We start from the raw sequence: 16344 nt of genomic DNA, 5'->3' as shown, positions 1-16344 counted from the left end.
TTCACGAGCGCTGTGTGTGCTGACCAATGCGGGGTGGGATCCACCTCTCGGGGGCGGGCTCTGGCGGGCATGGTGACGACGCAAGGGTTGACGCGTCGCGGCGGCCGAGGCGGCGGGGCCTGAGGACGCGGCGCCCGCCAGCGCGGCTGAGAGATAGGTCCGCGGCGTGGGGTCGAGGGTGCGGAGCGGACTCGGTCCGAGGCTGCCGGGGGAGGGCGTCCTAGGAGACTTAGTAGGGGGTACTTTTGGGGACCCATGGGATGACTGAACAGGAGAAGGATCTGGGCCGGGGCCTGTGAGGGGCGTGGCGGCCTCTGGGACGCTGGAGCCGGGACGTTGGGGATTGGGGGAATCTTGGCTGCGTCTCTGAAGGAAGCCGTAGGGGTCTGCCTTGGAGCTTGTGAGAAGGTTGGGGGCGAAGGATCATGGAGGAGACTCAGATGTGGCCCTTTGCGGGGTTCCGTTGTGGGTGTGGAGCTTGGGGCGGGGGCCTTTGAAACTTGAAAGAGGTGTCTTCGAGGAAGGGGGAGGAGGAAGTTAACTTTGCTAGCACGGCGGAGGTCAGAGGGAGCAAGAATGGGTTAGGGCCTTGGAGGAGCTTGGAAGCCGTTGTTCAGTTCCTGGTAAATTCAGGAAGGCGGCGGCAAGAGATGGGGTAAGCCCAGCGCCGCAGAGGGTCTTAGTGACCAGCCGAGGAGGGGGAGGGCATGTGGGGGCAGTGGGTAAGGAGGAGGAGGGGTTAAGCTTGCTGAGGGACAGGGAGATGGGAGTGTGTTGTAAATCTGGCAGAGAATCAGGGTGTCCCAGGGTTTGGGGGTGTGAAGAGTGTGGGAGAACTTATAGGAATTTGGGGGCTATGGATAAGATTGGGAGAAGCCTAGAAGGAAGATGCAGAAAAAGACTGGGGTGTTGTGTGCAGAACCACAGATCCATGGCTCCTGGGAGTTACGGGGGTGTAAGTGGCACAAGCCTGGCTAACACTGACCCCTGGGGCAGTGTGGTATCTAAATGAGATGACACATGAAAGCACCCTGCCCACCAAATGCAAGTGCCTGCTACAGGGAAGGTGGAATTTCAGCATGGTGAATCTGAAACCTATTTGGGAGATGCTGATCGATCCTTTGACCCAGAAGTAATGACTGGCATCTCAGTCCTTTTCTGTTTTTCTGTCTCCTCCAGGGTCACAGCGAGAGGACTCCGTGAGGTACTATTCCTAGACCACTGACCAGGTTTGTACTGGGGTGGAAGACGCTGGAAGGCAGACCGGCCACCATGTCAACATTCAGGCAGGAGGATGTGGAAGACCACTATGAGATGGGAGAGGAGCTGGGAAGGTGAGCAGTCCCCTCTGATGGGGCCCCGAGGAGGAGGGGGCGACCTGACCCACTGTGGGGTCTTCTAGGGTATCTCCTCTCCTCCTGTCCTTTCTCCTGCTCTCCCCAAGCAGGGATGAGTCAGTATCATGCACTGTGGGATGAGTTTGGGCTTTGGAGGCAGCCATTCTGGGCCTGGAATTCTTGTTCCGACATCCCCTGTGCACTTCCTTTGGGAATAAACATGATCGAGTCCAAACAGCACCTAATACAGTGCCTGGCCTATGGCATGAGAGCAGTAGATGTTGGTAAAGGTCTCTCTGTGTCTTTAAACCTCTCTTGTGGGAGGCAGTGGAGCCTCTCAGGCCTCCTGTCCGGGCCCACACCCTGGCCCATTGTTAACATTCTTGTGGGAAAGAGCAGAGGTTTCCCAATCCAGCCAGGCAGCTGATTTCCTGCCAGGCCAGGCCTGGGAGTGTCCCCTGGGAGCTCTCCCGCCTCAGACCTGCCAGCTACCATCCTTTTTACTCCCGAGCCTCAACCCTTATTTGGTGAGTTTGTTGCTGGCTGGCCCTCCCGGAACTGCCTTGGCCGGCTCCATGATGTCACCAGAAGGGAATGTAAATAACTGAGCCGTTCATCAGGCTTTTGCTGAGAGAGCCTGTGGGGCTCATTTGGGATTCTGAAGTCCCTCCTTTAGGAATTTCCTCTGGTAGAGCAGCAGGGAATGCAGGCCATCTCCCCCACCCCCACGGAGAGCTCAGACTCTGTTATTGGAAATGTTAGGGCCTTCTGCTGAGAGTAGCTGGGCAGTAGTCAGTAAAACTACCATGTGTGTTCCCTTTAACCCACCGATTTCACTCCTAGGAGTTAATTCTGTGAGTATAGCATATATGTAGACCTAAGATCTAGGGATGGGGAGAGTCACTGTAAGGACTGTATGTGAACAGAAGATGGGGCCTTTTCAGTGACCATCACAGCACCACTGCCTTGTCAACAGAATATTATGCAGCCATTAAAAAGAGCATGGCAACTTGTATAAAGCAAGCCATGTAGGAATTTTATTGAAATTCTCTAGTAACTGTCAACTTTAATAGTTTTATTATAATGTGTTTTATTTAACTTGTTAGGTCAAACTATTATCATTTTGGTTGTCATTCATTATAAAAATTATTATTATTATTTTAAAAATATTTATTTATTTGGCTGCTCCAGGTCTTAGTTGCAGCACTCGGGATTTTTTTAGTTGTGGCATGCAAGATCTAGTTCCCTGACCAGGGATGGAACCCAGGCCCCCTGGATTGGGAGCATGGAGTCTTGGCCACCGGACCACCAGGGAAGTTCCTATAAAAATTTTCAGTGAAATAGTTTACTACGTGTTTTTGATGTGAAGCCTTTGAATTCTGGTGTGTCTTGTATGCTCACAGCACACCTCAGTTTGAATGGGCTGGGCAGCTTCTGTGTGGCCAGTGGCTGTCATCATGGACAGCGCTGCCCTATGTAATGATCCAGAACATTCTTAGAGACACACGAGGTGAAGGATTAATGCCATGGAACACTGTGCAGACTGTGCTGCAACTGTAGAAGTTGTAGATGTTGTTTGGCCATCTGAGTCCTGGGCTGTTTTTTGTTACACTTGCATTCATCTGTGAAAGGCTCTACCAGGCAGGACCATTGTCATCCCCATTTTGTGGATGAAGAAACTGAGGCTCAGAACAGGAAACCAGCTTGCCCAAGGCCATGTAGACTGAAAGTGGCCGGGCAGGACTCAGGCCTTGAGACTAAGCCTTCCTGATCGTAAAGCCAAGTGTGCTGGAGCCAGAAGTGGGCGTCTGGCTTCTGCTTTGAGTTAAGCCCAGCCAAGTTTCCTTGTCCTGGGAGTCATGGGCTGAATAAAATGGGAGTGAGTATTTTTGTGTGGATGTGTATGGAGGGTTCTCCCAAGTCAAGTCACCTGGGCAATCTTGGAAGATAAATTAGTCTATGGTTGGTCAGTGTGGACGCCAGCCTGGTTTCTGTGTCATGGAGCATGTCTGCAACCGTTAACTCATGTGTCAGAGGTCAAGGTGCTGCAGGCTGGCCCCCTGAGGCTCTCTCATTGGTGTGTGATGCCCCCCCCCCCCCGCATCCTCACGTGGTCTCCCTCTGTGTGTGTCTGTGTCTTGACCTCCTCCTCTTACAAGGACACCAAACCCTGTTGGATTAAGATCCACCCCAGTGACCTCGGGCTCCCTGGTGGCTCAGTGGTAAAGAATCCGCCTGCCAGTGCTGGAGATGCAGGTTTGATCCCTGGGTTGGGACGATTCCCCGGAGGAGGAAATGGCAACCCACTCCAGTATTGCCTGGAGAATCTCATGGACAAGAGGAGCTGGGCTATAGTCCATGGGGTCGCAGAGAGTCAGACACAACTGAGCAACTTAGCACCAGTGACCTCATTTTTACTAAATTACCTCTTCAAAGGCCCTAAATCACAGTAGTCAGATTTTGGGGTCCTAGGGATTAGGATTTTGGGGACACAATTTAGCACTAATAGTGTCTTGGTTTCCCTTCCGATGACATTTTTTTTTTTAAGAGAATATATTATTTATTTGGCTCTGCCAGGTCTTAGTTACAGTTGCAGCACATGGACTCCTTGATCCTCATTGCAGCGTGTGGGATCTAGTTCTTAGACCAGGGCTCCCTGCATTGGAGTGCAGAGTCTTAGCCACTAGACGACCAGGAAAGTTTCACCTCCCTCCTGCCATGAACTCTTTGTTAGTTTTTTGATTCATCTTGGAATAAAACTAGAGGGGAAGAAATCCTTGTGTTTGAGAATCAGGCCACGCATTCCAGCCTAGAGTGTTCCCAGTAGGCAGCAAACACGTGGCATTTGATGTAATTACTGTCGGAGTGTCATTGTTGGGTGGGAGGTGGACCTGGAAGAATTTGCTTGGTTGATGTAGGCAGAGGGGAGAAGCAAAGACATTTCAGAAATGAGGAGTGTTAGCTAAGATGTTGATGGGGGCAGGAGCGCAACGTACCCAGGGGACCATTGTGGTGGATTTAAGGGATTGGGGGGAGGCCTGATCAGGGACACATGACATTTCTCGTCTGACTGTGCTCTTGGCTTTTAGACTAGTGTATGAGTTTCCTGTTGCTGTTGTAACAAATTACCACAATTTAGTGGCTGAGAAGAATACCCATGTTTTACGTCAAGGTCTGGGAGTCAGGAGTCTAAAATCAATCTGCTAGGCTGGTCCCTCTGGAGGCTCCTGCCTCTTCCAGCTTCTAGAGCCACCGCATCCCTGGCTCGCGGCCCCTCCCTCCATCCTCACAGGCAGCAGCACAACATCTCCCCTCTCTCTCTGCCTCTGGCCCTCCTGCCTCCCTCTTACGAGGACCCTGTGATAACACTGGGACCACTGGGGAGTCCAGAGTCGTCCCCATCTCAGGGACCTTAATTCTGTCTTCAGAGCCCCTCTGCCCTGTGAGGTGGCACGCCCATAGGTCCCAGGGATTCAGACGTGGACCATTATTTAGCTTATCTTGATTGGAGATAATTTGCACTTCCCACCTGCCTATGTTGACCTTGCCTGCCTGAGTGGGCACAGAGCATGTCTGCAGTAGCCGCCGTGGCGCCTTTGTGCCTTGATGCTCATGCGCACAGCGGCTTTAGATGCTTGCCAGCTACATCTGGTACAGAGCGTCCTAGTAAGGTCCACTTATTGGGTCCCTTGGTTTTTCTGAAGACCCCTCTCGCTGGGCAAAGACACCCTCACTCATCTGTCTCTTGGTCTGCCTGTCCTGTCTGTGCTATCACCAACTGAAGAGATCCCTCCTGTCCCCACAGCCCATCTCTGCCACTCCTTCCTCTACCCACGGGGTCCCATTTCTGAGAGTTGTCACAGAGTCACCTTGTCCGCTTTCTCTTGGCCCCTGGTGGGACCTGGTTGAGGTCCCTTGTGTGCCTTCTGTCTTAGACTTAGTCTGCTTTCGCGTGGCCCATAGCTAGTGGGCCACGTCCAGCCCTCGCCTAGTTCAGTATGGTCCACTCATGAACATAGGATGGTTTTTTACTTTTTTAAAGGGTTGTAAAAACGCACACAAATTGTGACAGAGACCATATGGCCTGTAAAGCTTAAAATAATTATCCTCTGGCCTTTTTCACTCAACTCATGAGTGAAAGCAAGTTAACATAGCTAAGTTCCTAGACAGCAAAAGAATTTGGACATTGGACAGCTCCCTGAAGGACAGTAAATAGTTTCTTTCTCTTCAAATAACAGCTGTCTTGAGATATAATTCACACACCATACTGTTTACTCTATTAAACTGTATAACTTAACGATCTTCCATATATTCACAGTTTTTCAGCCATCACCATTAAACAATCTCAGAACGTTTTCATCATCCCCAAAGGAGCTCCATCCCCCTGGTCAGTCACCCTCATCACCTCCTCAGCCCCTGACAACCAGAAACCTACTCTCTGGCCTGTTCTAGATGTTTCACATCAGTGGATTATACACTGAGTGTCCTTCTGCATCTGTTTCTCTCACTGAGCATCATATTCTCAGGGTCCATCCACATTGCAGCAAGTGTCAGGGCTTCCCCCCTTTTCAGGACTGAATAATGCTCCTGTGTGTGGAGGGACCACATTTTGTGTATGCTGTATCCCCTGATCGGCATTTATCTCTACCTTATGACTGCTGTGAATGATGGTGCTGTGAACATTTGTGTACAAGTTTTTGTAGAGTGGAATTCCTAGGTCTGAAGGTAACTCCATTTTTAAGGTTTTAAGGAACCTCCAGACAGTTTTCACCACAGCTTCCCTGTCTGGCTTTCCCACTAGCCGTGCACCAGGGTTCCAGTTTCTCCATATCCTCCCTCCTCTCTTGTGAAAACTTGTGTGCTTCTTTCACTCTGAAGCTCTTTTGAACTCAGTGGCTTTTTATCTTTTCTTAGATTTTAAACTGTGATGAAATGTGCTGTGAAAAGTTGAATCATGCAGAATCATAGCAAATATTAATAAAAAGAAAAAACCCGCTTCACTGCCCTCAGTCCCGCTCTTCAGAGATATCTGCTGCTCACAGCCGGGCATGTGTCCTTCAGACCTCTTACCTGTGGCAGCCTCTTACATGCCAACATACCTCTATATGTGGTATAACATGTACCTTTCTTTCTTTTGATTAGTTAATGAATTTTTGTCTGAGCTGGGTCTTTGTTGCTGCTCAGGCTTACTTTAGTTGTGGTGAGTTAGGGCTACTCTCTAATTGTGGTGCATAGGCTTCTCATTGCAGTGGCTTCTTTTGTTAAGGAGCACTGGCTCCGGGGTGCCTGGGCTCAGTAGTTGTGGCACTTGGGCTTAGTTGCCCCATGGCACATGGGATCTTCCCGGACCAGTAATTGAACCTGTGACCCCTGTATTGACGGGCGGATTCTCAACCACTGGAACATCAGGGAACTCCTGTACCTTTCTGTTTTACCCAGAATAACCTCATTCCTTGTGTTCCTCTGCTGCTGTCTTCACTGAGCAGGTCTTCATGGGGGTCTGTCCTCTCAGTGCCTCAAGAATCATCTTTCAAGACTGCAAAAAATTCCACCTGATCTGCCATGATGGGTCCCGCTTCATTTTGGTAAACGTGGAACCATGTTGGTCCCTTCGCTGCTGCAGACACTCTGGGCAGCCACTGTGTTCAGGGCCAGTTTGCGCTCATGTGGAGCACTGCTGCCCGGGGTGCATTCTTGAGGTGGTTGGAACGCACTGTCCTGGGGAGTGGCCCAGGTCCCCAGAGTCCTGCGTCTCTCTCAGCACCTGCTTCCTCCTCCCCTCCCGTCTGTCCCTGCAGCGGACAGTTTGCGATTGTGCGGAAGTGCCGGCAGAAGGGTACTGGGAAGGAGTATGCAGCCAAGTTCATCAAGAAGCGCCGCCTGTCGTCCAGCCGCCGGGGAGTGAGCCGAGAGGAGATCGAGCGGGAGGTGAACATCCTGCGGGAGATCCGGCACCCCAACATCATCACACTGCATGACATCTTTGAGAACAGGACGGACGTGGTGCTCATCCTCGAGCTGGTCTCAGGCGGTGAGCTCTTTGACTTCCTGGCCGAGAAGGAGTCACTGACCGAGGACGAGGCCACCCAGTTCCTGAAGCAGATCCTGGACGGTGTCCACTATCTGCACTCCAAGCGTATCGCCCACTTCGACCTCAAGGTAGCCCACTGGGCCCGCAACACAGAGCCGGGGAGGAGCCTGGCCAGCGTGGGTGAGGACAGGGCTGAGAGGGTCCACCTCCTTTCTCCCAGGGTGTCCCTGCTGGGGGCGTTGAGGAGATGGATGGCTCTGGGCTGGACCTGTGGAGGGGAGTCAGCCTGCACACACCCCACACACTGGGCTGGGCCAGTGCTGTTCCCTGAGACATGGGGCCAGCAGGCTCAGAGGCCCCTGTCCATCCCCCTACCTTTCTCCCCGCAACCAGCCAGAAAACATCATGCTCCTGGACAAGAATGTGCCCAACCCACGGATCAAGCTCATTGACTTCGGCATCGCCCACAAGATCGAGGCAGGGAATGAGTTCAAGAACATCTTTGGGACCCCGGAATTTGTGGGTGAGGAACGGGTGGGCCTGGGGGCACTGGAGCATTTCCAGCTGGCTTAGGGGGAGGCAGGCCCCCCAGGCCTCAGGTTTCCCATTGTCCCTAGCACTGGGCACCGAGGACTCAAGGCCTGGGGCGATCAGCACCTTGGCTTTCCCTGCCAAGAGCCAGCCATGTCTGTGGGCTCTGTTACTCCCCTGGGCCGTGTCCAGGGTGCCCCTGACCCTGTCTCCCTGTCCCTGCAGCTCCTGAGATCGTCAACTATGAGCCCTTGGGTCTGGAGGCAGACATGTGGTGAGTGAGGGTGGTGGGCCCAGGGCCGCCCTTGTTGCTTCTCCTCAGGGAACCCTCCCCTTGTGCCCAGGAGCTGCCGGGTCACAGCCACGGGCTGGGATGCAGCCCCTCTTCTTGGTCTTGGAGCCATGGGTCAGGGACAACACAAACCATCGCCTTAGGACAGAGGTTGCTGACCTATCCAGGCCTGTGAGCTAGGAAGGGTTCTCAGGTCTTCGAAGGGTTGTTAAAAACAGATGAATATGTGACGGAGACTGTCTGTAGCCCGAAAAGCCTGAAACACTCACTGTCTCACCCTTTACGTTAATGGAAAGAGTTTGCCAGGTCTGCCTTCAGCCACAGAGGCCTCAAGGGGCTCCACGTCTGCATGGCCTGTGGCGCCCTTGTGCTCTGTCTACCCTGCCCACACCCCGGCCACTTTGAGTGTGGGCAGGCAGCCATGGCCAGAGGTGCCTCAGTATTTGGTCCTGAGACCCTTGGAGCAGAAGCTGGGACTTGGTGGGGGCTGTTCAGACCCTGGAGGGAGAGGGTCCCTGGGGCTGACAGGCCTGCCCCCGACCTGGCTAGACAGTCTGGGACTCTGGGGGTTGGGGTGCTGAGCCTGTGGCTGAGCTGACTCCATCTCTTCTGTGTGTTATCCTCCAGGAGCATTGGCGTCATCACCTACATCCTGTGAGTACCCGCCCTCCCAGGGCTTTGCTGGGTCAGGAGGAGGGTCGGGAGGCTTCTGTGCAGGTGTCACAAGTGGAATGCAGGACCTGCAGTGCGCTGACCTGTTGCAGTGCTCAGGGGCTCTCGATGGATGGACAACTGCGTGAGTGTGTGCAGGAGAGAGTATGCTCAGGAGAGTTCCAAAGGCAGTGAAGTAACCACGCGAGGCTCTGGGCCGGGACTGTTGTCTCCTCGTCCTTGGGCTGGCAACTCCTCTGTGTGGTGGATTCAATCACAGGCCTTTGGAGATTAGACTCAGCCTCCAGCCCCTCCCCTTCCTGGAGGTTAGAGGCAGGATGAAAGATCCATCCCTGTGACCCCACTGCTCTCCCCAACTGGCAGCCCTCTCCTTAGGGCCTTTCCACAGACACCTCATTGGTACCAACTCAGGTGTGGCTGGAAGGGGCTTGTCATGAGCAAGAAAAGACGCTTCTTTTATCTCTATTCTCTGGAGTTGTTTTAAGAAATGAAACAAAGACCAAATTTTATAGCAGTAGATGCTCTTGCCTTGGGTTTTAGGAAGTTACAGAGGTTTTGTGTGCCTGCAGTTGGGAGTGAAAACCAGCTATACATATCTCTCACCTAAAAAGTCACAGCGTCACACGTCCAGATCCGTGCAGGGTGGTGGTGTGGCCTCAGCGCAGCACACTGGAAGGACACCTGGCGTCTGTGGTGTCGGCCAGGACCACCAGCACCGCCCCCCAACCCCAGTTAACCATTTTGCCTCTAACTACTAAAGGCTTCAGGGAAGGGGCTTTGAGACCAAGCCTCTAAGACTAAGTCTATGGGGATACTTTGAGTTTCTGCAGAGATTTTGCTGACTCATTTTAGCACCCCTCACTGGCTGGGCAGTGGATTTTCCCTGCCTCTGGTTGGCGGCTGGGCGCATTTATACAGGGTGACTAGGCGCCTGGCATCAACCTCCCTCCCCATCTGCCCCCTCCATGGGCACAGCGGAGCTGGGTGGTGGCCTGGGCAGCATCCTGGTCATGGAGTGACCACACACCTGTCTGGCCCCCCTGAGCCTGGTGTCCGTCTCCTAGGCTGAGTGGCGCATCCCCGTTCCTGGGTGAAACCAAGCAGGAGACGTTGACCAACATCTCGGCTGTGAACTACGACTTTGACGAGGAGTACTTTAGCAACACCAGCGAGCTGGCCAAGGACTTCATCCGCCGTCTGCTTGTCAAAGACCCCAAGTAGGAGCACTGGGCCGGGCAGGGTGGGCCAGGCAAGTCCCCCAGAATGGGCGCTGTGGCCGAGGACAAGTAATGTATCCATCTGAGATGCCACTCCCGTACCTGGGAGTTGGCCATGGCGCCTGTTCTGGGCGGAGATAGCACAGGGAGGCCTAGGCTGGCCCTCCTATGAAGCTGCTTCTTACAAAGCTTTTCATTTGTTGCCAGTGTTTAGGATAGGAGGTTTCATATAAAATTCTAAATTACTGTTTGGTTTTTTCCCTAGAAAGAGCTAAATATGCCGGCAACACAGAGCTTTCATTCACCCAGAGGTGCTCCCATGGGGTAGTCCTCCCCAGGCTCCTCCTCTGGGTGTCTGAGTTATGAGACGCCAACATTAGGTGTCAGTGCTGTTAGCGGAAAACATGGAAACCCTGGAGTCCACGTCATCCCCAAGCCCCTTGATGGGCTCCTTATGGCCAGCCAAGCAGAGTGGGAGACCTTAATTGTGCCTGTACTGGCATGGTTGTTTCAGAAGCTTGCTGCTGGGCTGAACAGTGACTTTAGGGACCAGGTTTCAGGGTGGTGGCCCAGGGGAGGTGCCCTGAGTCAGCCACAGTAGGGCTGAGAGCCAGAGCTGCAGCGGGGAGAGCGTGGACCACCCCTTCCTGCTCTCTGTGGGGAGGACAGTGAAGGCGGCACTCATGCAACTAACCAGTTCTGGGGGCTCTTCCAGGAGGAGAATGACCATCGCCCAGAGCCTGGAGCATTCCTGGATCAAGGTGAGGTGGTGGGGCTGCCCCCACATGGGCATGGTAGTTGGGAGCAGCCCCAGCATGGGCGAGGGTCCCCACGGGAGTGGGCCTAGATGCTGTGGGCACAGGGTGTATGTCAGTGTAGTGTCGGAGTTGTCTCATTGAACTGTTGGCTAGAGTCCACAGCCCCTCTGCACACAGCAGGGTGGCCTCCCCAGAACTTCTCATAAAGGGATCACCTCCAGGCCAAGGTCAGGCTTGGCAGCCTCAGTCAAGGGTCAGAGTGAATACTTCTGGCTCTGTGGTCTCTGGTGTGACCATGTGGTCTGCCCTCAGGTCTCAGCTCAACCATCAGCGGGAAAGCGCCAGGACCATGTGTACTTAGATGGGCAGGGCCATGGGCTAATATAACGTGGGTGGAGGGCCAGACATGGCCCGGGGGGCTGCCCTGCGGCCCTGGTCCAAGGCGCCCTTTCCTCCCCTCCTCTCCCCCTGCAGGCCATCCGGCGGCGAAATGTACGGCGGGAAGACAGCGGCCGGAAGCCAGAGCGGCGGCGCCTGAAGACGGCACGCCTCAAGGAGTACACCATCAAGTCACACTCAAGCATGCCCCCCAACAACACCTACATCAACTTCGAGCGCTTCTCCAAAGTGCTGGAGGAGGTGGCGGCAGCCGAGGAGGGCCTGCGCGGGCTGGAGCACAGCCGACGCCTGTTCCATGAGGACCTTGAGGCGCTGACGGCCATCTACGAGGAGAAGGAGGCCTGGTACCGTGAGGAGAATGAGAGCCTAGGCCAGGACCTGCGGCGGCTGCGCCAGGAGCTGCACAAGACGGAGGCGCTACAGCGGCAGGCACAGGAGGAGGCCAAGGGGGCCCTGCTCGGGGCCAGTGGGCTCAAGCGCCGCTTTAGCCGCCTAGAGAACCGCTACGAGGCACTGGCCAAGCAGGTGGCCTCCGAGATGCGGTTCGTGCAGGATCTGGTGCGCGCCATGGAGCAGGAGAAGCTGCAGGAGGGGGAGTGCAGCCTCCGCTAGGGCCGCCCAGGGTGTGGCATCCTCGGCCGTGGCAGGCCCCATCGCCCCGATGTGGCCCCGCAGCGCCCAGGAACTGGAGGCAGGATGTGCTCCATGGGGCCCGGGAATCCACGGCCCAGGGACAGCTTGGCCCGGCTCTGCCCCAGAGGAGGGGGCTGGTCTGGGTCTTCTCTGTACCGCCCTAGTGCCCCCAGCCCAGCCCCTCCCTCCCTCCTGTGGCTCCACTCCTGGAGCCTCCAGGGCAGCATCACCTCAGGGCCTCTTGCAAGGGGCAGCACATCCACGAAACTGGCCACGGTGGACACACATGCCTCACACCCGCCCCCGGTTGGGCTGGCAGCCTTCACGTTCAGAGCCTGGCCGGCAGCCTCAGGCTCTATTTGGTCCAAGGGTGTGGAATCTCGGTGCGGGGGCATGGCGGCTGTCTGTGAATGTCCTGGGGCTCAGAACTGAGGGAGAGCCTCTGCTCGACACCCTGGCTCCTCCACTCTGAAGAAGAGAAACTGCTCCTCCAGAGTCAGTGGTGGAAGGGCCTCTGATCCAGATCCCCCAGCCCCTTTCAGTGCCCCCAGCCCTCGAGGAGGTGTCAGTCTGGGGGCTGTGTTGCAGGGGGTGGTGGTGGCAGGGCACAGGGCCCAGGTGCAGTAAAGGAAGTATCTGCAAGGCCGAGTCTCCACTTCTTGCCAAGGCAGGCCTCCCGTGGGGAAGGGGGTGAAGAGCCCTGGAACCTCCCTGTCTGTTCAGCTCCCTGACAACGCTTAGAGCCTTCAGCAGGGTCCCAACCCCGCCTCATCCCTAGCCCCACCCTATCATACTCCCTTCGCCAGTGCTACCCTTGGATCAGCATCTCTCTAGTGGACGCCCTGGAGTAACTGCTAGGGACCCTTGTTACCAGCATCCCCTACCTGGAGAGCCCCATGGTCCCTTACAGCCTGCCCCACCTTCCTGCGCTCCGTGCAGCTGCTGGAGAAGGCGCCCTAAGTGGTCTCCGTGGCAATGCTGCTTTTTGCCACTAGGTGCTGCCCTGCAGCGCGGTCCAGAGAATGTGCCCTAAGAACCAGGCTTCAGCAAAACCTGGGTCCCAGCTGTGGCCATGCTGAGCTCCAGCGGAGTTCCCTGCTGCCGTTGTGTTAATCCAGGGGCCCTTATGCAGCCCCCCGCCCTTAGTCCGAGAGGAGTTCTCACAACAGAGGCCAGCCAAGGCCATATGCGGGGAGGAATGGGTGGGCAGGTGGGTGGCACTTCACCCATGGCCCTGGCAGGGCTCAGGCTACAACACCCTGCAGGGCTGAGGAGGGCATTGGAGCCTGGCTGGGGGGCTGGCAAAAAGGGGCAGGGCGGGCCCACTCTGTGCCCCTCACAAGCACCATTGTATGACACACACAGCTCTGAGCATGTGCCTGCTGCCAGCCTTAAGGAAATAAAACCCACTTCCCTGGCTCCTGCTCTTCTCTGCTTGGCTAGGATGGGGGTGGCCTGCCTGGCAGTTAGCTGACACCATGGCCTCTGTGGCCTCTTGTATCTTCTTTCCTCTGTTGCTCCCGGCCCTTATAGCCCTGGGGGGTGTTGGAGGCTGCCCCTGTCTTGGGGCTCAGCTGGGGATGTCTCTGAAGAGCTGGAGGCGTCCAGGCGACTATAGTTGGCTTGGAGGGGTTTCCTGTCCCTCTGCTGCTGCTGAGAAGCTGCCAGGTCACAGCCCCCTGCCTGCTCTGGGCCTGCCTGGAGGTGTCCTTGCCGCTCCTGCCCCCAGTCACCCAGCCTCTGGGTCTGGAATGTGGCTCTGAAGAGGGTCCCTCTGACTCGCTTCTTCCTTCCCAGCAGCCTGGTCAGCATTCTGTTCCCTCGTTCCTTGCATCTCCCTATTCCCCCTGTTTTAAACCAATTTTAGAAAAATTGAGAAGACTCTGTAAAATTCGTTTTTCATTTTTTATTTGGGGGTGTTCCTTTTTTTGTGGCCATGAAGTGCAGCATGGGAGATCTTAGTTCCCCAACCAGGGATCAGACCCATGTGCCCTGCAGTGGAAGCACAGGACCCTAACCACTGGACCACCAGGGAATTACCTGTCTTTTTGGTCAATGACTTCCACTTTCAGAGTCTCAGTAGATTGCAGCCTGTGGCGTGGTCGAACCCACTCAGGTTTCTCCAGTCGGTCCGTGATTGTCCTGGTGGTAGCCCTTTGAGACAGGACTCTGAGCAGCACATCCCCCTGTGATTCATTGCAAAATGCAGTCAGCCTGTGGCAGGAAAGGGGTGCCCAGTGTGGGTGACTGTGTGAGGCATTGTCCGGGTGTCACCTGGAAAAGAAATGGGCTTCCATGCAGTGCTGGAGGGCCTCCAGACCCCAAGAGGGGTGAGCCAGAGGCCCCCTGAAGACTCCAGGGCACCAGTGAATAGCATTCAGCTAGCCAGCCTTTACCCAGTTAGGCTCTCAGGGAGATAATGGGAGGCAAAGGAGGGGCCTCACTCTCCCAGTCTTTCTGATTAAGGCTTCCGGGTAGAAACCACAGCCCTCTTTGGACTCACACCTGCCCTTTCAGAATCCAGAGCACTTCTGTGCTGAGGGCAAATTTCCCAGTGTCTTCAGGGTCCTTGCTCTGAGACGACCTCTGCCCCCTGACCCAGGTCGTCTCGAATTGCTTTCTCAATCTGTCAGCTAAGGGCACAGGGAACCACTGTGTGTTCACAAAGCACCTGCCAGTGTCTCTGTCCCCCACAATAATTTACTGATAGTATTGACCCTTGGCAGAGCCTGCAAGCTAACATGCTGTGATTCACCTTGTCTGGCAGACAGGCCCCCAAGGAGCCTCCGCTCCTGCTCCCTACTCCCTTAAGAGCAGGCTGGCCTCCTGGCAGTTTGATGACAGAATGCTATGGAGGTGCTGGAGGTCACATTGGTGGGTAGGCTGCACAGACTGACTTCCAGCTGACTTCATTGCTGGCTTTGACGTGGTGAGCTTTGTCCACATGTTGGACAGGCCCATGTGGCAAGTAACAGCCAGCGGGCAGCGAAGCTCACCAACCATGTGAGGGGTCCTAGCTGTGGGTCCTTCTCTAGTCCAGCCTTCGAATAAAGCCCAGCCTGGGCTGGCACCTGGATTGCAGCCTCCTGAGGGACCCTCTGCAGAGGACCCAGGTAGGCCAATCAAGACTCCTGGCCCACAACTGTGAGATGACAACACATGTTTTAAGGCGCTGGGTGTGAGGTAGCAGACTTGCACTGATGAAGGTGCACAGCAACCCCCCCTATTGGTTCACTGAGCAACTCAACTCTCACTTCCCCTCTTTCAGCACCCCGTCCCTCTGCCACGCCCTCAGCCCCTTTTCTTTCAGGAGTGTGATTGGGGGGGCGGTGGTGCAAGTTAGTGCTGAGTACTACAAGGAGCATGGGCCTCCCAGTAGGTCTGCAGAACCAGGGCTCCCTGTGTCTGGCTTTGTCTTCTTGCCTGGTTTTTGAGGGGCTTCCCTGGCGGCTCAGTGGTAAAGAATCTGCCTGCAATGCAGGAGAAGAGACGTGGGTTCGATCCCTGGGTTGAGAAGATCCCCTGGAGGAGGAAATGACAACCCACTCCAGTTTTCTTTCTTGGGGGATCCCGTGGACAGAGGAGCATGGTGGACTAGTCCGTAGTATTGAAAAGAGCTGGACATGACTAAGGAGGCTTAGCACACACCCGTGCTGCTTCTTGAGCGGGGCTGGGTGGGGGTGGGTAGGGGATGGGGAGGATGAACCATGGGAGCCATGAGTCCCATCCTCCCAGCTGGTGGCATCAGGATGGACCCGCCCAGCGGTTGGTTCATATATGTGAAGCTTGTTGCAAGGAAGCCACTGAAAGCCCATGTTTATCTCAGAGCCAAGCTTGTGCAGAGGATGGCGAGTGAGGGAGGCTGGGGTTCTGCTGAAACTGCAGAGATCCCCCTCACTGCTTACCGTACCATGATGGCAACAGCTGCTCCCACCAGAGATGCTAGGAGGAGGGGCGGGAACTTCTAGAGTCCCGCGGAAACGAATTCAATCAGAGCAACTCAGAGCGCGCGAGAACTCAGGCCAGCCGAGCAGTCCCCGGGCAGGTCAAATTCTCCAAGTAGATGTCATGACACCAGCTGCAGAGAGCGATGGGGGCGGGCACAGGGGTCATGATCATGCCTCTACAGCCACACCAGGAGAGGGTGGGAGGGCTCCAATTTGAGGCGTTAGACAGAGACCAAGCTTTATTTGATTGAAGTCACGAAAGTCAGAGAAGGTCAATATCATCACCCCTTAGGTTCCAGTTGATCTGACGGTTTAGCTCTCAAGGGGGGTTTAAATTTCGCCAAACAGCTCAAGAGGGTGCTTCAGGGGATTTTCCTGGTGGTCCAGTGGTTAAGGTCCTGCACTTCCACTGCAAAGGGCACAGGTCCAATCACTGGTCAGAGAACTAAGATCCTGTATGCTGTAAGGTGCCCCCCCCCAAAAAAAAGTAAAAACGTGAATGAAAAAGTGCTTTAGGCTAATCTTTA

The 16344-nt window shown here is 55.1% G+C and overlaps 1 protein-coding gene across 2 annotated transcripts; it reads left to right on the top strand.

Moving 5' to 3' along the window:
- Positions 1-13289, top strand: DAPK3 (death associated protein kinase 3). Of its 2 annotated transcripts, none has more exons than XM_018050850.1 (9): positions 1-157; positions 1180-1334; positions 7136-7496; positions 7762-7891; positions 8125-8173; positions 8819-8845; positions 9928-10080; positions 10796-10841; positions 11313-13289. In XM_018050850.1, the coding sequence occupies exons 2-9, from the start codon at positions 1273-1275 to the stop codon at positions 11847-11849; spliced, it is 1365 nt and encodes a 454-aa protein (XP_017906339.1). In that variant the 5' UTR covers positions 1-157; positions 1180-1272; the 3' UTR covers positions 11850-13289. The 2 variants fall into 2 exon arrangements, with proteins under 2 accessions (XP_017906339.1, XP_005682630.1); XM_005682573.3 differs by lacking the exon at positions 1-157 and adding an exon at positions 259-655.

Source organism: Capra hircus, chromosome 7, assembly GCF_001704415.2.
Source record: "Capra hircus breed San Clemente chromosome 7, ASM170441v1, whole genome shotgun sequence".
Classification (NCBI taxonomy): Eukaryota; Metazoa; Chordata; class Mammalia; order Artiodactyla; family Bovidae; genus Capra; species Capra hircus.
The sequence above is the reverse complement of the archived record's forward strand: the minus strand, read 5'-3'. Positions and strand labels throughout refer to the sequence as shown.